We start from the raw sequence: 15,161 nt of genomic DNA on the forward strand, positions 1-15,161 counted from the left end.
ACTAGATCATAGGAGGCTACATAGTAAGACTTTCTCAGAAAACAAACAAAATGGAAGGGGAGGGGGGCTCTGGTCATTGTGCCATACAGAGGCTTAGAGCCAGTTGGGATAGAAGCTGGGATAGCAGGTGGGACCAGGAGTGGGGTTATTAATACTGCCATAAGTAAAGGGCCTGTATTTCCCACACCGGCTCACAAGAGCAAGCTGTCAAATCCATCCTTAAACACAGCTGTTGTTAAGAAGTCACTCATGCAAAGGCTGAGGAAACAGCTCAGACATCAGGGTGCTTGTCTTGCAACCGTGAGCTCTTGAGTTTCATCCCCAGAACTAAAGTCAAAAAGCTGGGCGTGGTGGCTTGTGCCATAGCCCAGCACTGGGAAAGCAGTGGCAGCTGGATCCCCGAGGCTCGAACACTAGGCAGCTAGCCTATTCAGTGAGCCACAGGTTGGTGAGAGACCCTGTCTCAAAAAGGGGGATACACACATACACATAAACACAGACATATAAAACCATGTCAACAGACATAGATATAGTACTTTATTAAAAATGATGATAACAAGTACATAAGACACCGACTTCCCGTTATTTGTTAGACTTTCCCGTTTATGCATCTGAGATTATTTTCATCTGTGTGGTGACATCAGTTTGGAAGAAAGATTTACACCACAGCGTCTGGCAAGGCCTCTGTTGCCTCCCCCAGAGCTGGTTAAGCACTGGCTGTCACTCCTCTGGGCTGCAGTGGAGAGGGGACCAAAGCTTGAGGGGGCTGGACTCTCCGAGAGTTGTCAGCAGTCGGCATCGTTGACTGACTGATGTGGATATGTGGTCAGGTGAGGATCTCCAGTCACTTTCCAGGCTCCCAAGAGTTGCTGGCTGGAGAGGCATCAGAGGGTTGAGCAGAGTTCTGCTAGGAGATTTAGACCACAGCCAAGCCCAGCCCAGTAGGTGTCTGGGAGATATTGCTGCTGAAGGAATTCAAGCCCCTGCCTCCCTCACAGTGGAGAGCTGCATGTGACTTTAGGGGAAGGAAGTTGTCAAAGATGACTTTGAACGTCTGGTGCATCCTGTCTCCATCTGCCCAGTGCTGAGATTACAGATATGCACTACCATTCCCACAATTCTGTGAACCAAACCAAGACCTTTATGCATGTCAGGTACTCTATGAACCGATCTACATCCCCAGCCCCAGATTTTTCTTAAGAAAGCAAATTGTTAAGGGAGAGAAAGGCAAGGCAAGCTTTGGTCATTCTTGGGGACGGTACAGGACAGTGGCTGACTGAAGCACGGCTGTGCTTTTTCTTTGTCACCCCAATTCCCCAGGGCCTCCCTGAGAATCCTTTCCTCCGTCTTCCCTCTGTGGGTCTTTTGTAGTCTTTGGGGGAACTGAGCTGGTCAGATGTGAAGAATGGAGTAGCACATAGAACGCAAGATTTGACCCTTCCTTCCCCAGCACCGCTCCCACCTCAGCTCGGCCTGTGGTCAGGACCCACAGGTCCCCTCTCCCTCAGCAGACAGCAGAATCCCCAAGAGCTGGCCTCGGACCCTCAGTATCTCTGTGAAACCCGCCCCACCCTCCACGACTTTGCACTCTGCTAAGTGGCATGGGCTAGACCCCTGCTCCAGCTAGCTTTAGAAGCCTCCCTTCTCAGGACCCCAGACCCCTGCTATTTACTAGGGTGTAAAAGCTTGTGAGGTGCTGAATGACTTGCGTGCCTTTTTTCTGTGGCCCCCGTTTGCAGTTTGAGGGCCGGAAGTACTGTGAACACGACTTCCAAATGCTGTTCGCTCCATGCTGCGGATTCTGTGGTAAGAGCTGGTGACTGACTGTACTTAGCAAGTGGGGAGGGGACAAGTGGGGTAACAGGTGGTACTGGCATTCCTTTGCCTGGGGACTTCTCCTGATGCCCTCAGTCTGTCTTCCTGAGCATTGCTCTTCTGACCCCTAAAAGAGGGGTGCTTAGACAGGCTACACGGGAGGAGCACTGGGTACATAGGGCTTGGGGGATACCCACGGCTGGGGAGTGTGCCCTGGTAGCTGAGGTCTCTCCTCTCCCAGGTGAGTTTGTCATCGGCCGCGTGATCAAGGCCATGAACGCCAACTGGCATCCGGGCTGCTTCCGCTGTGAGCTGTGCGACGTGGAGCTGGCTGACCTGGGCTTTGTGAAGAACGCAGGCAGGTGAGCCAGCGGCAGCCGTGGGCAGAGAGGAGGATCTCCTGCCACCACTCTAAGTGCCTTCGTCCTGCCTAGTAGGCTCTGCAGCGTCCTCTACTGATCCGGCTGTGGGCCTTGTCCTGTCCCTGCTAGAGGGAGAACACAGCCCGCAGGATAAGGATGGAGGCAGGAGCGTAAGGACAGACAGAGCTCCCTCTGGACAAGGGGTGGTCCTTAGGGGGCAGCAGGCCTGAAGGGCCTTGAGTGGCTACGGATGGATGAGGAGTTTTAAGTTGATAAATCCCAATTACCCCTGACATCCCATCCGCTACCGCACCATGCCGACCCCATCTGTCTGCCTTCCTCCCTACATTCACACGGCTGGAGGATATTGGAGGGACACCCCTTAACCAGGTTGCCCAATTGACTCCAAATTCAGGACTGTATACCTCCCTGGTACTCTGGCAGTCCCCCTTCCAGGAGGCCTTACCTTTTCTTCTCACCCCTGCCTCTCTCCCTGTGGGTTATATACCTTCCCGGCAGCAATGAGCCAGTCTCTCACCTGCTTGGGAAAGCTATGGGGGAGCATCCAGTACCACCTTTGACCTTCTCTGTGACTGAAGCCGAACCTGGGTATCACCAGGCTCCCCCTTGACCTCTCTGAGTGCTCTCACAGCAGGACCCTCCCTGGGGTGAAACACATCCTCTCCCAGTAAGATTTCTCTGTTGTGTTAGTTTCCCTCAGCCTCTCCCTCTGCACGAGGATGTTCTTTAGGCCCGAGTCCATGCCTGCCTTTGAAGATAAAGTCCTGGGCCTCTTAGTGGTACATCTGGACAATCCAGGGATCTCCTCCGGATCTCTCCTTTGCTCAGTTCTCCCACCGGTGTGGCATCTCCATTTGAGATTCTAACACAACAGGTCCCAAATTGAGCTACAAATTTTTCCTCCTCTGACCCAAGTCTACTTCTGCATCCCCTGTGCCAGGAAAGGCAGTGCTGACTTTCAGAGACCCTCCAGCTTGTCATGAGACTGTCTGGGTCTTTGTCCCCTCTGTCCCTCCTGTCACAGCCTGCAGTGATCTTGTCCCTTTGCTATTTCATCCAAGAGGCGCATGGCCTCGTGTTGGTCCTGGCTGGCACGGCCTTGTATTCAGCAGGTTGTCTTGGTGAGGGGCTGTGGGGGTGGCCAGACCGGCACTGGATAAAAGCAGTTCTGAGCATCAGGGTCATCTTGGGGTTCCTCTAGTGATAGGCAGGGTGCAGCTGGAGGGACAAGTTCGAGAGCCCCCTTAACCTAGAATGGCAATCAACTCCATGATGCACAGCTCCAGGTCTGCCTGGGCAGACCTGCCACAAGGCCACAGAACCACAACAAGGGGGTGTTGTCCTACTCAGTCATTCGTGGGTGGAAGAGACAAGACTTTCAGGGGGAGGACATCATGTGTCATGTTGAACCAGCACGATTATTTCCTTCATCTTAAGACTCAATTATGTTTAAGAGTATTACAAACAAGTACGAAAGGGGACGCATTAGAGCAGTCATCACACACTAACAAGTTCAACAGCTCAGACCCAGGCAGCCAGGGCTGCAGAAGCCTCTTGGGAGGGAGCGGGGCTCAGGATGTCCCTTCTGGGTGTAGCTGGAGACAAGTTCACACATTAGGCTCCCTGCCTGCAGTGGGCTCTAATGGTGTCCATATGTCTGACAAGACCACATTGTGTTGAGAAGCTCGGGACAGCGCTTGAGGCAGGTGTGGGGACACGGTTGCAAGAGGGGCGGAGTCCAGAACTCTATTTGCTGGGCTTACAAGCAGCCAGTCTGAAATATACTCACATGTGGCTGTCATTAGAGTCTGTGTCCCCTAAACTCAGACAGAGATCATGGGGGCAAAGCACCTTAAACAATATTCGATATACCATACACTTCAAAGGAAATATTAAACGTCCATCCAGTTCCATTGGCATTTGTGCTGCCTCTTCTCCTGGACCTTGGGCAGCTTGTCTCTGGGTTATTCTGTAGGGCTTTGTGTCTGTGGGCATCTGTAGTATCAAAGAAGCTAGAAGTTTAGTAGAGAAGAAAGATTCCCATTGTTCCAGAAATGTCCCTGTGGCTCCCTTCCCTATTTAGCACCAGTGAAGTCACTGAGTGTCTGAGAGCTGTGCAGAAGCCAGGCCAATCCAGTCCTGTGGAGGGGTGGGCAGGCAGCCCCGTAGTTAGTCCTCCCTCTGGATAGATTTGCTCAGACTGGATGGCCTTGCAGTTGAGGCCTTGGAGCAGGGCGAGAACTCCTGGCGCTTCCGTTTGTTTGCTCAGGAAGTAGTGAGGGAAGATAGACTTCTTTAGCTGGCTCTGGTAGCGTGTACCCCAGTCAATAGCCAGTCTTCCTGCAACAGTGTACAGCTGGCCCGGTGACAGGACCTCCCCGAGGCTCGCCCAGCTCGGGCTCACAGCTCAGACCGAGCGCTCAGGGAGCTCTCGTTGGTTTTCCCTTCAAAGCTGGGAGGAGGACCTGTGAGTCGTTTGCTGCAGAGCAAGTTGCACAAGGCGTGGCGGAATTTCTCAGCCACAAAGAAGTACATGACTGGATCCAGGGCCCCGTTGAGGCTGGTGAGGCAGGAGGTGATCCGGTTCCCTAGGGCCAGGGCACGCTGAGCTGAGCACGAAGTCCCACCACCGCGGTAGTGAAGCACATAGACTGAACGGTGGATGTGGTAGGGCACAAAACAAATCAGGAAGATGGCCAGAACCATAGCAATCATGCGGACGGCTTTATTCTTGAGGTGCTTCTCTATACGGGGACCCTGGCGGAGGCTGCGAATGATCAGCAGGTAGCAGGTGACCGTGGTGATGAAGGGGAAGGTAAAAGCCACAGCCAGGGAAGCCAGGGCATGATGGGAGGCCTTCTCCCGGTACAGTTGCAGGCAGACAACCGTGTGGTTGGTCTGCACAGTCTGCGGACTCACTAGCAGTGGGGCCATAGCCACGGCCACCACGATCCACAGGAAGGCGCAGGCCAGGTGGGCATAGAGAGGTCTTCGAAGCTTGAGGGACTTGACTGGGTGCACAATGGCCAGGAACCGGTCAGCACTGATGCAGGTGAGGAAGTAGATGCTGGCGTACATATTCAGGTAGAAGAGGAAGCCAGTGAGTCGGCACGGGATTTCCCCAAAAGGCCAGTGATTGCCAGAGAAGTGATAAACCAACCGGGTAGGCAGGACCAGCACACAGGACAAGTCGGCCACAGCCAGGTGCATTAGGAACACGTTGGCCGGAGTGCCTGACTTGTGATCCCAGATGAAAAGCCAGAGGGCCAGAGCGTTGCCCACAAAAGCTAGGATGAAGTCCAGGAGGTAGAAGCAGGCGAAGAGCATGTTCTCCAGGGGCGTCTCTTGGCCACATTGTTCAGAGTAAGCCAGGGAGGCATTGTCAGTCAGACTCGGTAGGGCTGTCTCGAGGCCATCCATCTTGTGGCTGAAGGCAGAAGTCTAGGGAATGTAGAAACAGTTTACAGGATCTCAGAATGCTCCCCCACAGTCAGAGGCAGGACCTCTGATGCCCTCAGAGTGTCCTGACACTAACTTGGGAGGAACGTAGCCATTCTAGGTCTGGCATAACTGATGAATACCAGGGGAGACTCCTGTGTCTGGTGGATTTCTGTGTCTATTAGCGTTGTCCCAGCCTCAGAAGCACTTTGAACTTCAGTCACAGGCCAAATCCAACTGAGGCTTGATTGTTTCCCCCTTGAATGAGGAGGGCCTGAGGTAATTGCTGTCAAACTCAGGACCTGGAAGTTACTTTTCTGCCTCTAGCCCTAGTTACTTACTCCCTCGGCCCTAGAAGGTGGAGTTAGCACTGGAGGGAAAGGGAAGAGAGTTTGATTGTCTGGGCTTGTGAGGGGCCTTATTTTTTTCCTAATCCCACCTCAAGGCAGAGGCAACACTGTGGGACTCCTTTAAACCCACGCCCCATAGGTGAGTTAAGTGGAAGCTGTTGCTAAGGGCCTCATGCTTGGCACCCACCAGTCCTTTAGTATCGGCTTGCTTGGTGAGCCTGCTCCCTCTGAGGCCCAGGACCTCCCCTACCTGCTAACCTGGTCTGCAATGAGCAGGGTATCGCTGAACCTGCCAGCAGGGCCAGCAGGTTCTATCACAGCTATACAGGGCATGCCTCCTGACACAGGACCTGAGAGCCCCGGGGTCTCTGGAGTTTTCCACACATAGCATTTTGATCAGCTTTTCTGAGTGAGAGCTGGGTTTAGGAAACCTTTGCCAGGGCCTCAGACCAGCAGGGAGTCTCTTCCCAGCCAAGGTGTTCCACAGCTCAAGATGGGGTGTGAGAGAGTCCCGCATCTTTCAGGACACAGTCTCAGCTCTGGGGACCAAGGGAGGCACTGTGGCCAGAGCTGGGAGTGTGGCTCACAGGACATGCACTGCAGTTGTCTGTTGTCCTTCGTGGGGCATCGATTTCCAGGACTGGCCGCCTTACTTCAGGGGCTCGGAGTAGTGAAAATACATAACCCCTTGCTCCAGAAGTAAGAACTGGGGTTGGGGGTGTATCCTAGGTGGTGGAGTGCTTGCCTGGTGTGCACGAGGCCCCAGGTTTGATTCCCAGCACATAGACTGGTTGGGATGGCAAGTGCCTATAATCCCAACACTCAAAAGCAGGAGGGTCAGGAGGTCAGCGTTATTCTCCATTCTGAAGAGAGTTCAAGACTTTAACCTAAGCTACATGAAGCCATGGCTCCAAAAATACAATAATTCTAAAACCCAAGAACCTCAGGATGGGGGGAATTGTTAAGCAGTGCAGCACCCTGTGTGGCTATACAGCGTCTCCACTCTGTCACCTCCACTCAGTCTCCTGAGGCTCTCTGCCCCTCGCTACCCTCCCCTGCCTGCCCCTTACCTCTTGCAGATGACCCAGGAAAGAAAGGAAAGGAGACCAGGGAAGCAGGTGAGCTGTGAGCAGCCGCGGGTGGGTCTCCAGGTGGGCTCCTTGTAGCTGTAGAAGGAAGGCTTGACTATTTAAGGCGAGCAGGAGAGTCCGACGCTCCCCTGAACCTGAAAAGCTACTTCATTCCTGAGGGGTCCTTTGTGGGGTAGGCTGCTCCTCCAGCTGGGGCTGCTTCCACGGAGCACATACTGAATATTCCAGTGTGTCCTCAGACCGTGCATGCCCCCACCCCCCAGCCAGGCCACTGAGCATCACAGAGGCCAAGTGTGTGACTGTCCTGGGAGCCTGGGAGTGGGCAAGGGCCGGGCCGGGTGGGGGTCTTTGGCGGGAGTTGACAGACACAACAGGACATTTCAGAAGGGGATGATTTTCTACTAGTTGGGGGGATAGGGAGGGGTCAGCTACCATGGCAACGGGCCAGGATCCCAAGCTCACTGGGCTGGTGGGGAGGGGGTTGTTATGCATGCCAGGGTCGGGGCTGAGGAATCTTGGGCTAGATGAGACGGGATTCTTTCAGACACTCTGGGTCCTTGTGTCCTGTCCTGTATAATTAGGCCCCGTTCGGGTGTATGGAATAAATCATGGCCTTTATGTAGAACCCTGCACAGCTGCAGGCGCCTTATAATGGGGGTGCTGTCTGTGCTGTGGGGATGTAGCTCGGCCCAGCAGGCCTGGCTCTTGCCTGGGAGGGCCTCTCAGCAGAGGATGGCCAGTAGGAAGGCCTCAGTGGCTCCCCAACCAAGGCTTGCTCCTGCTGGGGTGGCTGCAAGCTGGGTGTTGTCCGTGACTCATCGAAGCTCATCACGGCTGATATCACTAACAGAGCAGTTATACAATGCAGCCAAACCAGCATTATTCGTTTTCAGTTAGAGTTCAGTTAGAGTGTTCAAGATTATGGTTGGGGTTACAGCTCAGTTGTTTTAGTGCTTGTCTAGCAAGGCCCTGGGTTCCAACCTCTATGCTGCTCAAGTGTATATTCACTGCACTTGAGAAGCAGAGGGCGGAAGTTGAGAGGTTTGAGGTCACCTTTGGCTACATACTGAGTATGAAGAAGCCAGCTTGGGTTTCATGAGACCCTGTCCCAAAAACATAATACAAGACATTTATAATTATGTGTGGTTATCATCTAGAGAGGACGTACTGCCCAGTGGTATCGTCAGTTTGTCTTTTCACACAGCCCTGTGCAGCTGGGGATTTCACTGTATCGAACAGTTGAAGAAGCCAAAGATCAGAGAAGTGAAGTCATCCCCTCCGAGGCAAACTCTAGCAAGTGGCAAAGCCTGGCTCTAAACTCCACCACATGTCACCACAGACACAGGGCTATCTATGTGTATCTGTTCTGCTCTGTTTACCTGCTGCATTTTGACAGGAGAATTCTTACACTCAACTTTACCTTTAGCTTTGTGTATGTGTGTGCATGTGTGTGCGTGTGTGGTGTGCGTGTGTGGTGTGTGTGTGTGTGTGTGTGGTATGTGTGTGTATGTGTGTGTGGGGTATAAAGCAGGAAACCCAAATGGGTTTCATAAATCATTTCATAAAGACATCTTAGAGAGAATTAGAGAGATATCTAAGTAGTTGGGGTATGATTGTGTGTTTAATTTGTGTGTAACTCAAGTGTTTTCCATGGAAGCAAGAAGGCTGGCGTTTGAACCCCAAAACTCATGTGCAAAAAACTTGGTGTGGTAGCATCTGCCCATGCTCTCAGCACGGGGGAGATAGACACAGGCAGGTCCTTAGGTCTCCCAGCCAGCTATCTTAGCCAAATCAGCAAGTTCCAGGCCCATGGGACACCCTGTTGCTAAAAACAAGGGGTGAGGCTGAACGATTGCTCCGGAGTTAAGAGCACTTGATGCTCTTCCAGAGGACCTGAGTTTTGTTTCTAGCATCATGTTTGGGGTTTCCAACTACTTATAGTCAGGTTCCAAGGGCTCTGACATCTTCTTCTGTCTTTCATGAGCATGCACACCCATGACATACACTCACGAACATACATGAGTTAAAATAAATTAAACTTCAAACTAGTAAAAATATATAGGCTGGAAAGATGGTTCAGTGGTTAAGAGCTCTTGTGCTCTTGCAGTGGACTGGGTGCTGGCTCATGCTGCTGGACATGAGTTTGACTGCCCTGACCAGACCATTCTTGGGCTCACATACTCTTTTTTTTTTTTTTGGTGCTAAGAATTGAACTGAGGGCCTTGTGCATGCTGGGCCTTGAGTTAAATCGTCAGCTAACCATAGGCTTTCTGTTATCGTGATGGCTTCAAGGACATTGATAATTTCTCAGTTCTGTAGTAGAATTTTAGGGAGCTGAGCTGAGCATGTGTGTGTGTGTGTGTGTGTGTGTGTGTGTGTGTGTGTGTGTGTGTGAGAGAGAGAGAGAGAGAGAGAGAGAGAGAGAGAGAGAGAGAGAGAGAGAGAGAGAGCGAGCACATGTGTTTATGCAGTGTGGAGGCCAGAGGTCAGCCTTGGATGTCATTTATAAATACCATCCACCATCACCCCTTTTTTGTTGATATATTTTTGAGACAGGGTCTTTCACTGGCCTGTAGTGAACCCCAGGAATCCATATCTCCCCTTCTCCCAACATCAAGGTTATAAATGAGTATCACCTTGCCCAGCTTTTAAAAACAACTTATTATGATCTATGTGGGCATACGTGTGCCGTAGCATGTGATTGAACTCAGAGGACAGCTTATAAGAATTGGTTTTCTCCTTTCCCCAGTGGGTCCCAGGGATGGAACTCAGAGCGTTAGAGCCTGCGGCAAGCACCTTTACCTGCCGAGCCGCCTGAGTGGCCCATGTCCAATGTTTTTGAAGTTTGGATTCTGGAAATTGAACTCAGGACTTTTGTTTACAAAACCCAAGTCATTCATTAACTGAACTATCTGTCTAGCCCCTGGATTTTGACACAGGGTCTCCCTATTTAGATAAGGCTGGCTCAAACTCATGATCCTCCTGCCTTAGCGCCCTGCACTGTGGTGTGAGGGCCACCATCTCTTGTATGGCTTTGAAGCATAATTCTTTGGTATTGGTTGAATGCTTCTAAGGAGAAGATGCAAACTTTAGAATGGAGTCATGAGAAATAAGGCCATGACTGTGACAGAGACACAGAGAGAGCTGGCTACAGCAGGTGACTGGGCATGGCACCTGTGTCCTTGGTTGCTGTGTACAGGTCTTGGGTGAAGTCAGAGCACAGAGGCCTGGGCAAAGACAGGATCACAGAAATGAAGGTTGTAGCCACAGGCCACATATGCTTCCTATTGTAGGGTAGGAAGACTTGGGCTGAGTCACTGGTCCCAGTTTCTGCTTGGTCCTGTTGTCACAAAGAGATTATGTCTGCTGCCTCTCTCCTTCACTCACGTATTCAATATACTGACCCCGAGCTACTTCTCAGTGACAGGTATCCATGGTCCAGTGGAGGTAAGTCAGCAGGTTAGCAAGTAATGACAGAAAGCTTTCTTGGGCCACAAGCACTGGGCTACACTAGGAAGATAAGACCCAAGGCAAGAAGAGAGTCATTTTCGGCAGCCAAATTACCAACAACACAGAGGTAGCAGGGGATCCACCAGGCTAGGAGGTTCTTGAGTGGCAGTCAATCTCTGTGACAAGCCTACGTAATGGGCTAATGGTGTGGGCTGGGGAGACGACCCAGTTATGCTCTGAAAGCATACAAACTCGCTCGCACCCATGTAAGGCCTAGCATGATGACATGTGTCTATAGCCTGAGACTGGGGAGATGGAGACAGGCAGGTCTCTTAGAGCTCATTGGCTAATTTAGCCAAGGTGGCAAGTTCCACGTTCAGGCAGAAGCCCTGAGTCAAAAAAGTAAGATGGAGAACAATGGAGAAGTTTGACCCAAGATTGACCTCTGGCCTTAGCACATGCACACATACCTGCACACACATCCGCATGCATGGGTGCACAATCCACACAAATATGTATACACAGCACACACGTACGCACACACTGAAAGGGCCCAGGGTCAGTTGGCTGTGAAGGCCAGTGACAGGTGGAGAGCTGCCCCAGTGGATTGTTGGAGCTTGGGAAGGAGAGCCAGGTCCAGTAGGACTACATTATTGGAGTGACAGGCGGGGCCTGGGGATCGAGGGACATTGGATGGGGTTTTGTGCATCTTCGCCTGAGGACTCTGAATCTAAATTCTTTGCACCCGCAATGACAGGAAACAGAACCTGTGTTGATTTCCTTCTCTGTTGAGACCACAGCTGTTGCTCAGGGCAAGGAGCAGAGTCAGAAATGACTGAAGTCTTCACAAAAAGGACTCTGTGGTGACAGTAGCTGGGCTCAGGAGCCTCCGTGCGACACAGCTTTACTTGTCTATAAAGACAGAAAGCACTTGTGAGCATTAGGGTCCCTCTTCATCCGGCAGACCCCTAAGGGAGGGGCGCGTGAGCCTGCGTGGATTCGGCCGCTCTGTCACGCACTGTGATGCTCTAAGGCTCGCATTCACTGTGGCTTGCGCTAAAAGACTAGTGAAAAGCAAGACCAGTCTTTCAGCAAATGGCGGCTAAAAATGTCCCTTCTGTGTCACACAACGTCCTAGGCTCAGGAAGCCTTGGAAAAGAGCATACTCCCCAAAGGCAGCGAGTACAGGCGTCCTAGTGGACATGTATGTTTTCCAGCACATGGGCGTTAGGGTTCAAACTCAGGTTATTAGGGTTGGTGGCAAGTGCCGTTATCTGTTGAGCCATCTTACCACAGGCTTTTGCTGAGTGTACAAGAAGAGCATCCCTTTCAGAATCCTCCCCTGCCTTCCCCTTGCTCACTTTGGGTTACCCAGATGCCACTGAGGGCACAACCGGGGTTCTAGTCTTGCTTTCCTAGGAGATGGCTGGGCTGTCCTGGGAAGAGTCAGAGGAAGATGGCTCTTCTAACATTTCTCTTACCTCCTACAGGCACCTCTGCCGGCCTTGCCACAACCGTGAGAAGGCCAAGGGCCTGGGCAAATTCATCTGCCAGAGGTGTCACCTCGCCATTGATGAGCAGCCCCTCATGTTCAAGAATGATCCCTACCACCCGGACCACTTCAGCTGCTCCCACTGTGGGTAGGTGCCCGGCTCTGGCCTTGTGCGTGGCAAAGCCAATGCTGGCTGTCACAGAACGGGGCTACTGGGGCTCTCACCCAGGACAGAGGCCAACAAGGTAGGCATAGAGGGTGCTGAGTGCATGAGGCAGAGAGCTTTGGTGTGATGGCGGGAGGAGGTGGCAGGCTCCTTTGTCCGGACTCTGTTCAGGGGAAACCTTTGGACTGCAGGAGTAGATGCGACAGAGAGGAAAGAGTAGAGACTGTAGGGTTGGTGGTGGTGTTGAAGAGGGGAGAGTAGAGAGAGGAGAAAGAGGGGAGAGAGAAGAGAAAGAGGAGAGAGAGGAGAGAGAAGCCGAGGATCTTCTGCAGTCCCTGGTCTCCTGTGCTTGCCCTGGACACACAGCCTGCTTTAGAGGGAATGAGGGGAAACAGAGCTTTATCTAGGGAAGCTAAATGGACAGAACACAGCACTTCCGGCAGGCCTGGGTGGGAGATTCTGTGCCCTGGGGCCTGTCTGGGGGGCACACAGGAAGTCTCCAGAGATTTTCGTGATCTGGTTGAGCCGGAGCAGGGGCCTCAGGCACACTACCCTGGACTAAGAGTTGTAGTGGCCCTACAGATAGGTGGGACCGGACCTGAGTGGGTTCTGTGCTGTCTTCCAGGAAGGAGCTGACCTCTGATGCCCGAGAGCTGAAGGGTGAGCTCTACTGCCTGCCTTGCCACGACAAGATGGGCATTCCCATCTGTGGGGCTTGCCGCCGGCCCATTGAGGGCCGTGTGGTCAATGCGCTGGGCAAACAGTGGCACGTGGAGGTGAGCATGGAGCGGGTCCAGATTTAAGCCTCATTCACATTTCCTCTGAACCCCATCCCGGGCCATGTGCTAACTGATTCCCACTGAAAACCTCTCTCTGGGAGCAACCTCTCCTTGTTCTAGCTAGGAAGTCCACGGGAGCCAAGAAGCCAGAGCCCACAGGCCATGCTCAGGCAGCCCCAGTCACCTTACCTCTTATCTCTGCATTCTGGAAGGTTCTAGAGTCAAGAGCAATCCTTAGACACAGTCCACCCAGAGCACCCTGTGGGACTGTGCACAATGGGAACCGTTAGGTGCATAGCCCCACATAGACAGGGAGCTAGTGGGCTCCTGGGTCAGCTCTCGCTCATGCCCTGAGTACCATTATACCCATAGGGATACATTGGGAAGAGTGCTTTCAGCTCCAGTGGCCTGGTCATCTCCGTGTCCATTAACAAAGGCTGTGGGATGTGCGGTCTTGACTCTTGGGAATTCCGTGTTCACACAAGCTCCAAAGGACAGGATATGTTTCTTAGACTATGTGGGCTTTGTGGTGGGGGAGCATAGAAACAGGTGGCGCCTACTAATATCAGGGCAGAGCTCACAAGCTGTTTGCCAAGCAGGATCCAGTGACAGAGGATATTATTGACACGTTCAAGGATGAGGAGGAGGACTGGCAATGCACTCCGTGGGTAGAGCGCTTGCCTTACATGCACAAGGACCTGAGTTCAGTTCCCTGTACTGTAATCCTGCATGTCTGTCATCCTGCCTCTTGAGAGGATCAAAAGGTCAATATTATCCTTGACTACATAGTGACTCTGAAAAATCCTGGACTACCTGAGACCCTGTCTCAAGAAAAGTTGAAATAAGGAAAGAAAGAAATAAGGAAGGAAGGAAGGAAGGAAGGAAGGAAGGAAGGAAGGAAGGAAAGAAAGAAAGAAAGGAAGGAAGGAAGAAAGGAAGAAAGAAGGAAAGAAAGGAAGAAAGAAAGAAAGGCCAGCACAGGTTTAGCTGGTTCTGACAACATCTATCTGGGCGTCAGTTCTGCCCACTGTGAGCCTCATCCCCCTTCCCTGTCTTCTGGGGTCCCTGGTGCAGCCCTAATATTGCAAGCCACACCCTCTTTCCTCCAGCACTTCGTCTGCGCCAAGTGTGAGAAGCCATTCTTGGGGCACCGGCACTATGAGAAGAAAGGCCTAGCATACTGTGAGACCCACTACAACCAGGTATGGCCTGGGACAGATCCTACAAAGACACAGGGCTAGAGCTGGTGGGGGTGGGGGTGGCTCAGGACCTTGAGAGAGCAGGGCTGGGGCTGTGTCTAGACCTCTCCATGTTCAGAAGTGGTACTTAGGTGGGCCGTTGGAGAAGGTCCTGGGGATAGCTATGGGTTCTGCTGCCCTGTCTCTGGGGGACAGACCTCACATTCTGAAAAGCACAGTGAGATGCTACCAAGGGTCTCTGGGCATTTGCAGTTTCCTCTCATGGGAGTGGGAGTCTGTTGTGCGTGCCAGAAGCCAGGCCTGTGTGGTCAGGCCTTGGCTTCCAGCTTGGAGTCTTGAAGCCTGTATGTAAGACATGAGCGGCTGTCCACACAGTGTCTTTATTTGATAGATATGCCATTGTGGCCTCAGAGGCTCACAGAGGAGAGGAGGTCCCACACTGTCCCTCACTCTTGCAGGACTTGGATAGGAGACATCAAAGGGAGCAATGGGAGCTTTGGGGAACAATGTCTCAACCTGTGGCACTCTCTGGGGAGTGCTTCCAGTGACCTGGGCATCCTCAGAAAGGGCTCAGGAGGAGGTTGTTATATCTGTGGGCAGTGCTGACGGCTTGCTCTTTGTCTACAGCTCTTTGGGGATGTCTGCTACAACTGCAGTCATGTGATTGAGGGTGACGGTGAGGCCTCTGTCCCCAAGCCCCTTCCTCCCTTGCTTTCTCCCAACCAGTCTGTTCTCCTGGTGGTGGGAGGGGCAGGTGGGGTGGGAGGGGGTTTGGGGGATGTGGGGGAGTGGAGGAATTGTGGTTGGTAGTGGGGGGTGGCTGTCCCACAGCTGCAGGCTCATCTGGCTCAGCTGGGCCTGCAGCTGGCTTGGATGGGAACTGCTAATTCTATGTCTGGCCTTGCAGTGGTGTCGGCCCTCAGCAAAGCCTGGTGTGTGAACTGCTTCTCCTGTTCCGCCTGCAACATGAAGCTCACTCTGAAGTGAGTAGTGGTGGG

General features: G+C 52.5%; 3 protein-coding genes across 5 annotated transcripts in view; 1 reads left to right on the forward strand and 2 right to left on the reverse strand.

Annotated features, from left to right (window-relative positions):
• Positions 1 to 15,161, forward strand: part of Lims2 (LIM zinc finger domain containing 2) — a 38,200-nt gene that overhangs the window by 21,772 nt on the left and 1,267 nt on the right. For all 3 annotated transcript variants that reach the window (NM_001012163.2, NM_001415698.1, NM_001415697.1), the window contains 7 exons: positions 1,740 to 1,806; positions 2,057 to 2,177; positions 12,018 to 12,167; positions 12,811 to 12,961; positions 14,074 to 14,166; positions 14,791 to 14,839; positions 15,071 to 15,146. In NM_001012163.2, the coding sequence (NP_001012163.2) occupies positions 1,740 to 1,806; positions 2,057 to 2,177; positions 12,018 to 12,167; positions 12,811 to 12,961; positions 14,074 to 14,166; positions 14,791 to 14,839; positions 15,071 to 15,146 (707 nt within the window). The remainder of the gene's footprint in view (positions 1 to 1,739; positions 1,807 to 2,056; positions 2,178 to 12,017; positions 12,168 to 12,810; positions 12,962 to 14,073; positions 14,167 to 14,790; positions 14,840 to 15,070; positions 15,147 to 15,161) is intronic.
• Gpr17 (G protein-coupled receptor 17) lies at positions 525 to 7,446 on the reverse strand. The gene is made up of 2 exons (NM_001071777.2): positions 7,057 to 7,446; positions 525 to 5,639 (listed from the first exon to the last, which is right to left on the reverse strand). The coding sequence occupies exon 2, from the start codon at positions 5,616 to 5,618 to the stop codon at positions 4,599 to 4,601; it is 1,020 nt and encodes a 339-aa protein (NP_001065245.1). The 5' UTR covers positions 5,619 to 5,639; positions 7,057 to 7,446; the 3' UTR covers positions 525 to 4,598.
• Positions 12,598 to 15,161, reverse strand: part of Myo7b (myosin VIIb) — an 81,549-nt gene continuing 78,985 nt past the window's right edge. The window contains exon 48 of the mRNA NM_001191941.1: positions 12,598 to 12,723. Within this exon, the coding sequence (NP_001178870.1) occupies positions 12,598 to 12,723 (126 nt within the window). The remainder of the gene's footprint in view (positions 12,724 to 15,161) is intronic.

The sequence above is a fragment of the Rattus norvegicus genome, chromosome 18, assembly GCF_036323735.1.
Source record: "Rattus norvegicus strain BN/NHsdMcwi chromosome 18, GRCr8, whole genome shotgun sequence".
Lineage (NCBI taxonomy): Eukaryota > Metazoa > Chordata > Mammalia > Rodentia > Muridae > Rattus > Rattus norvegicus.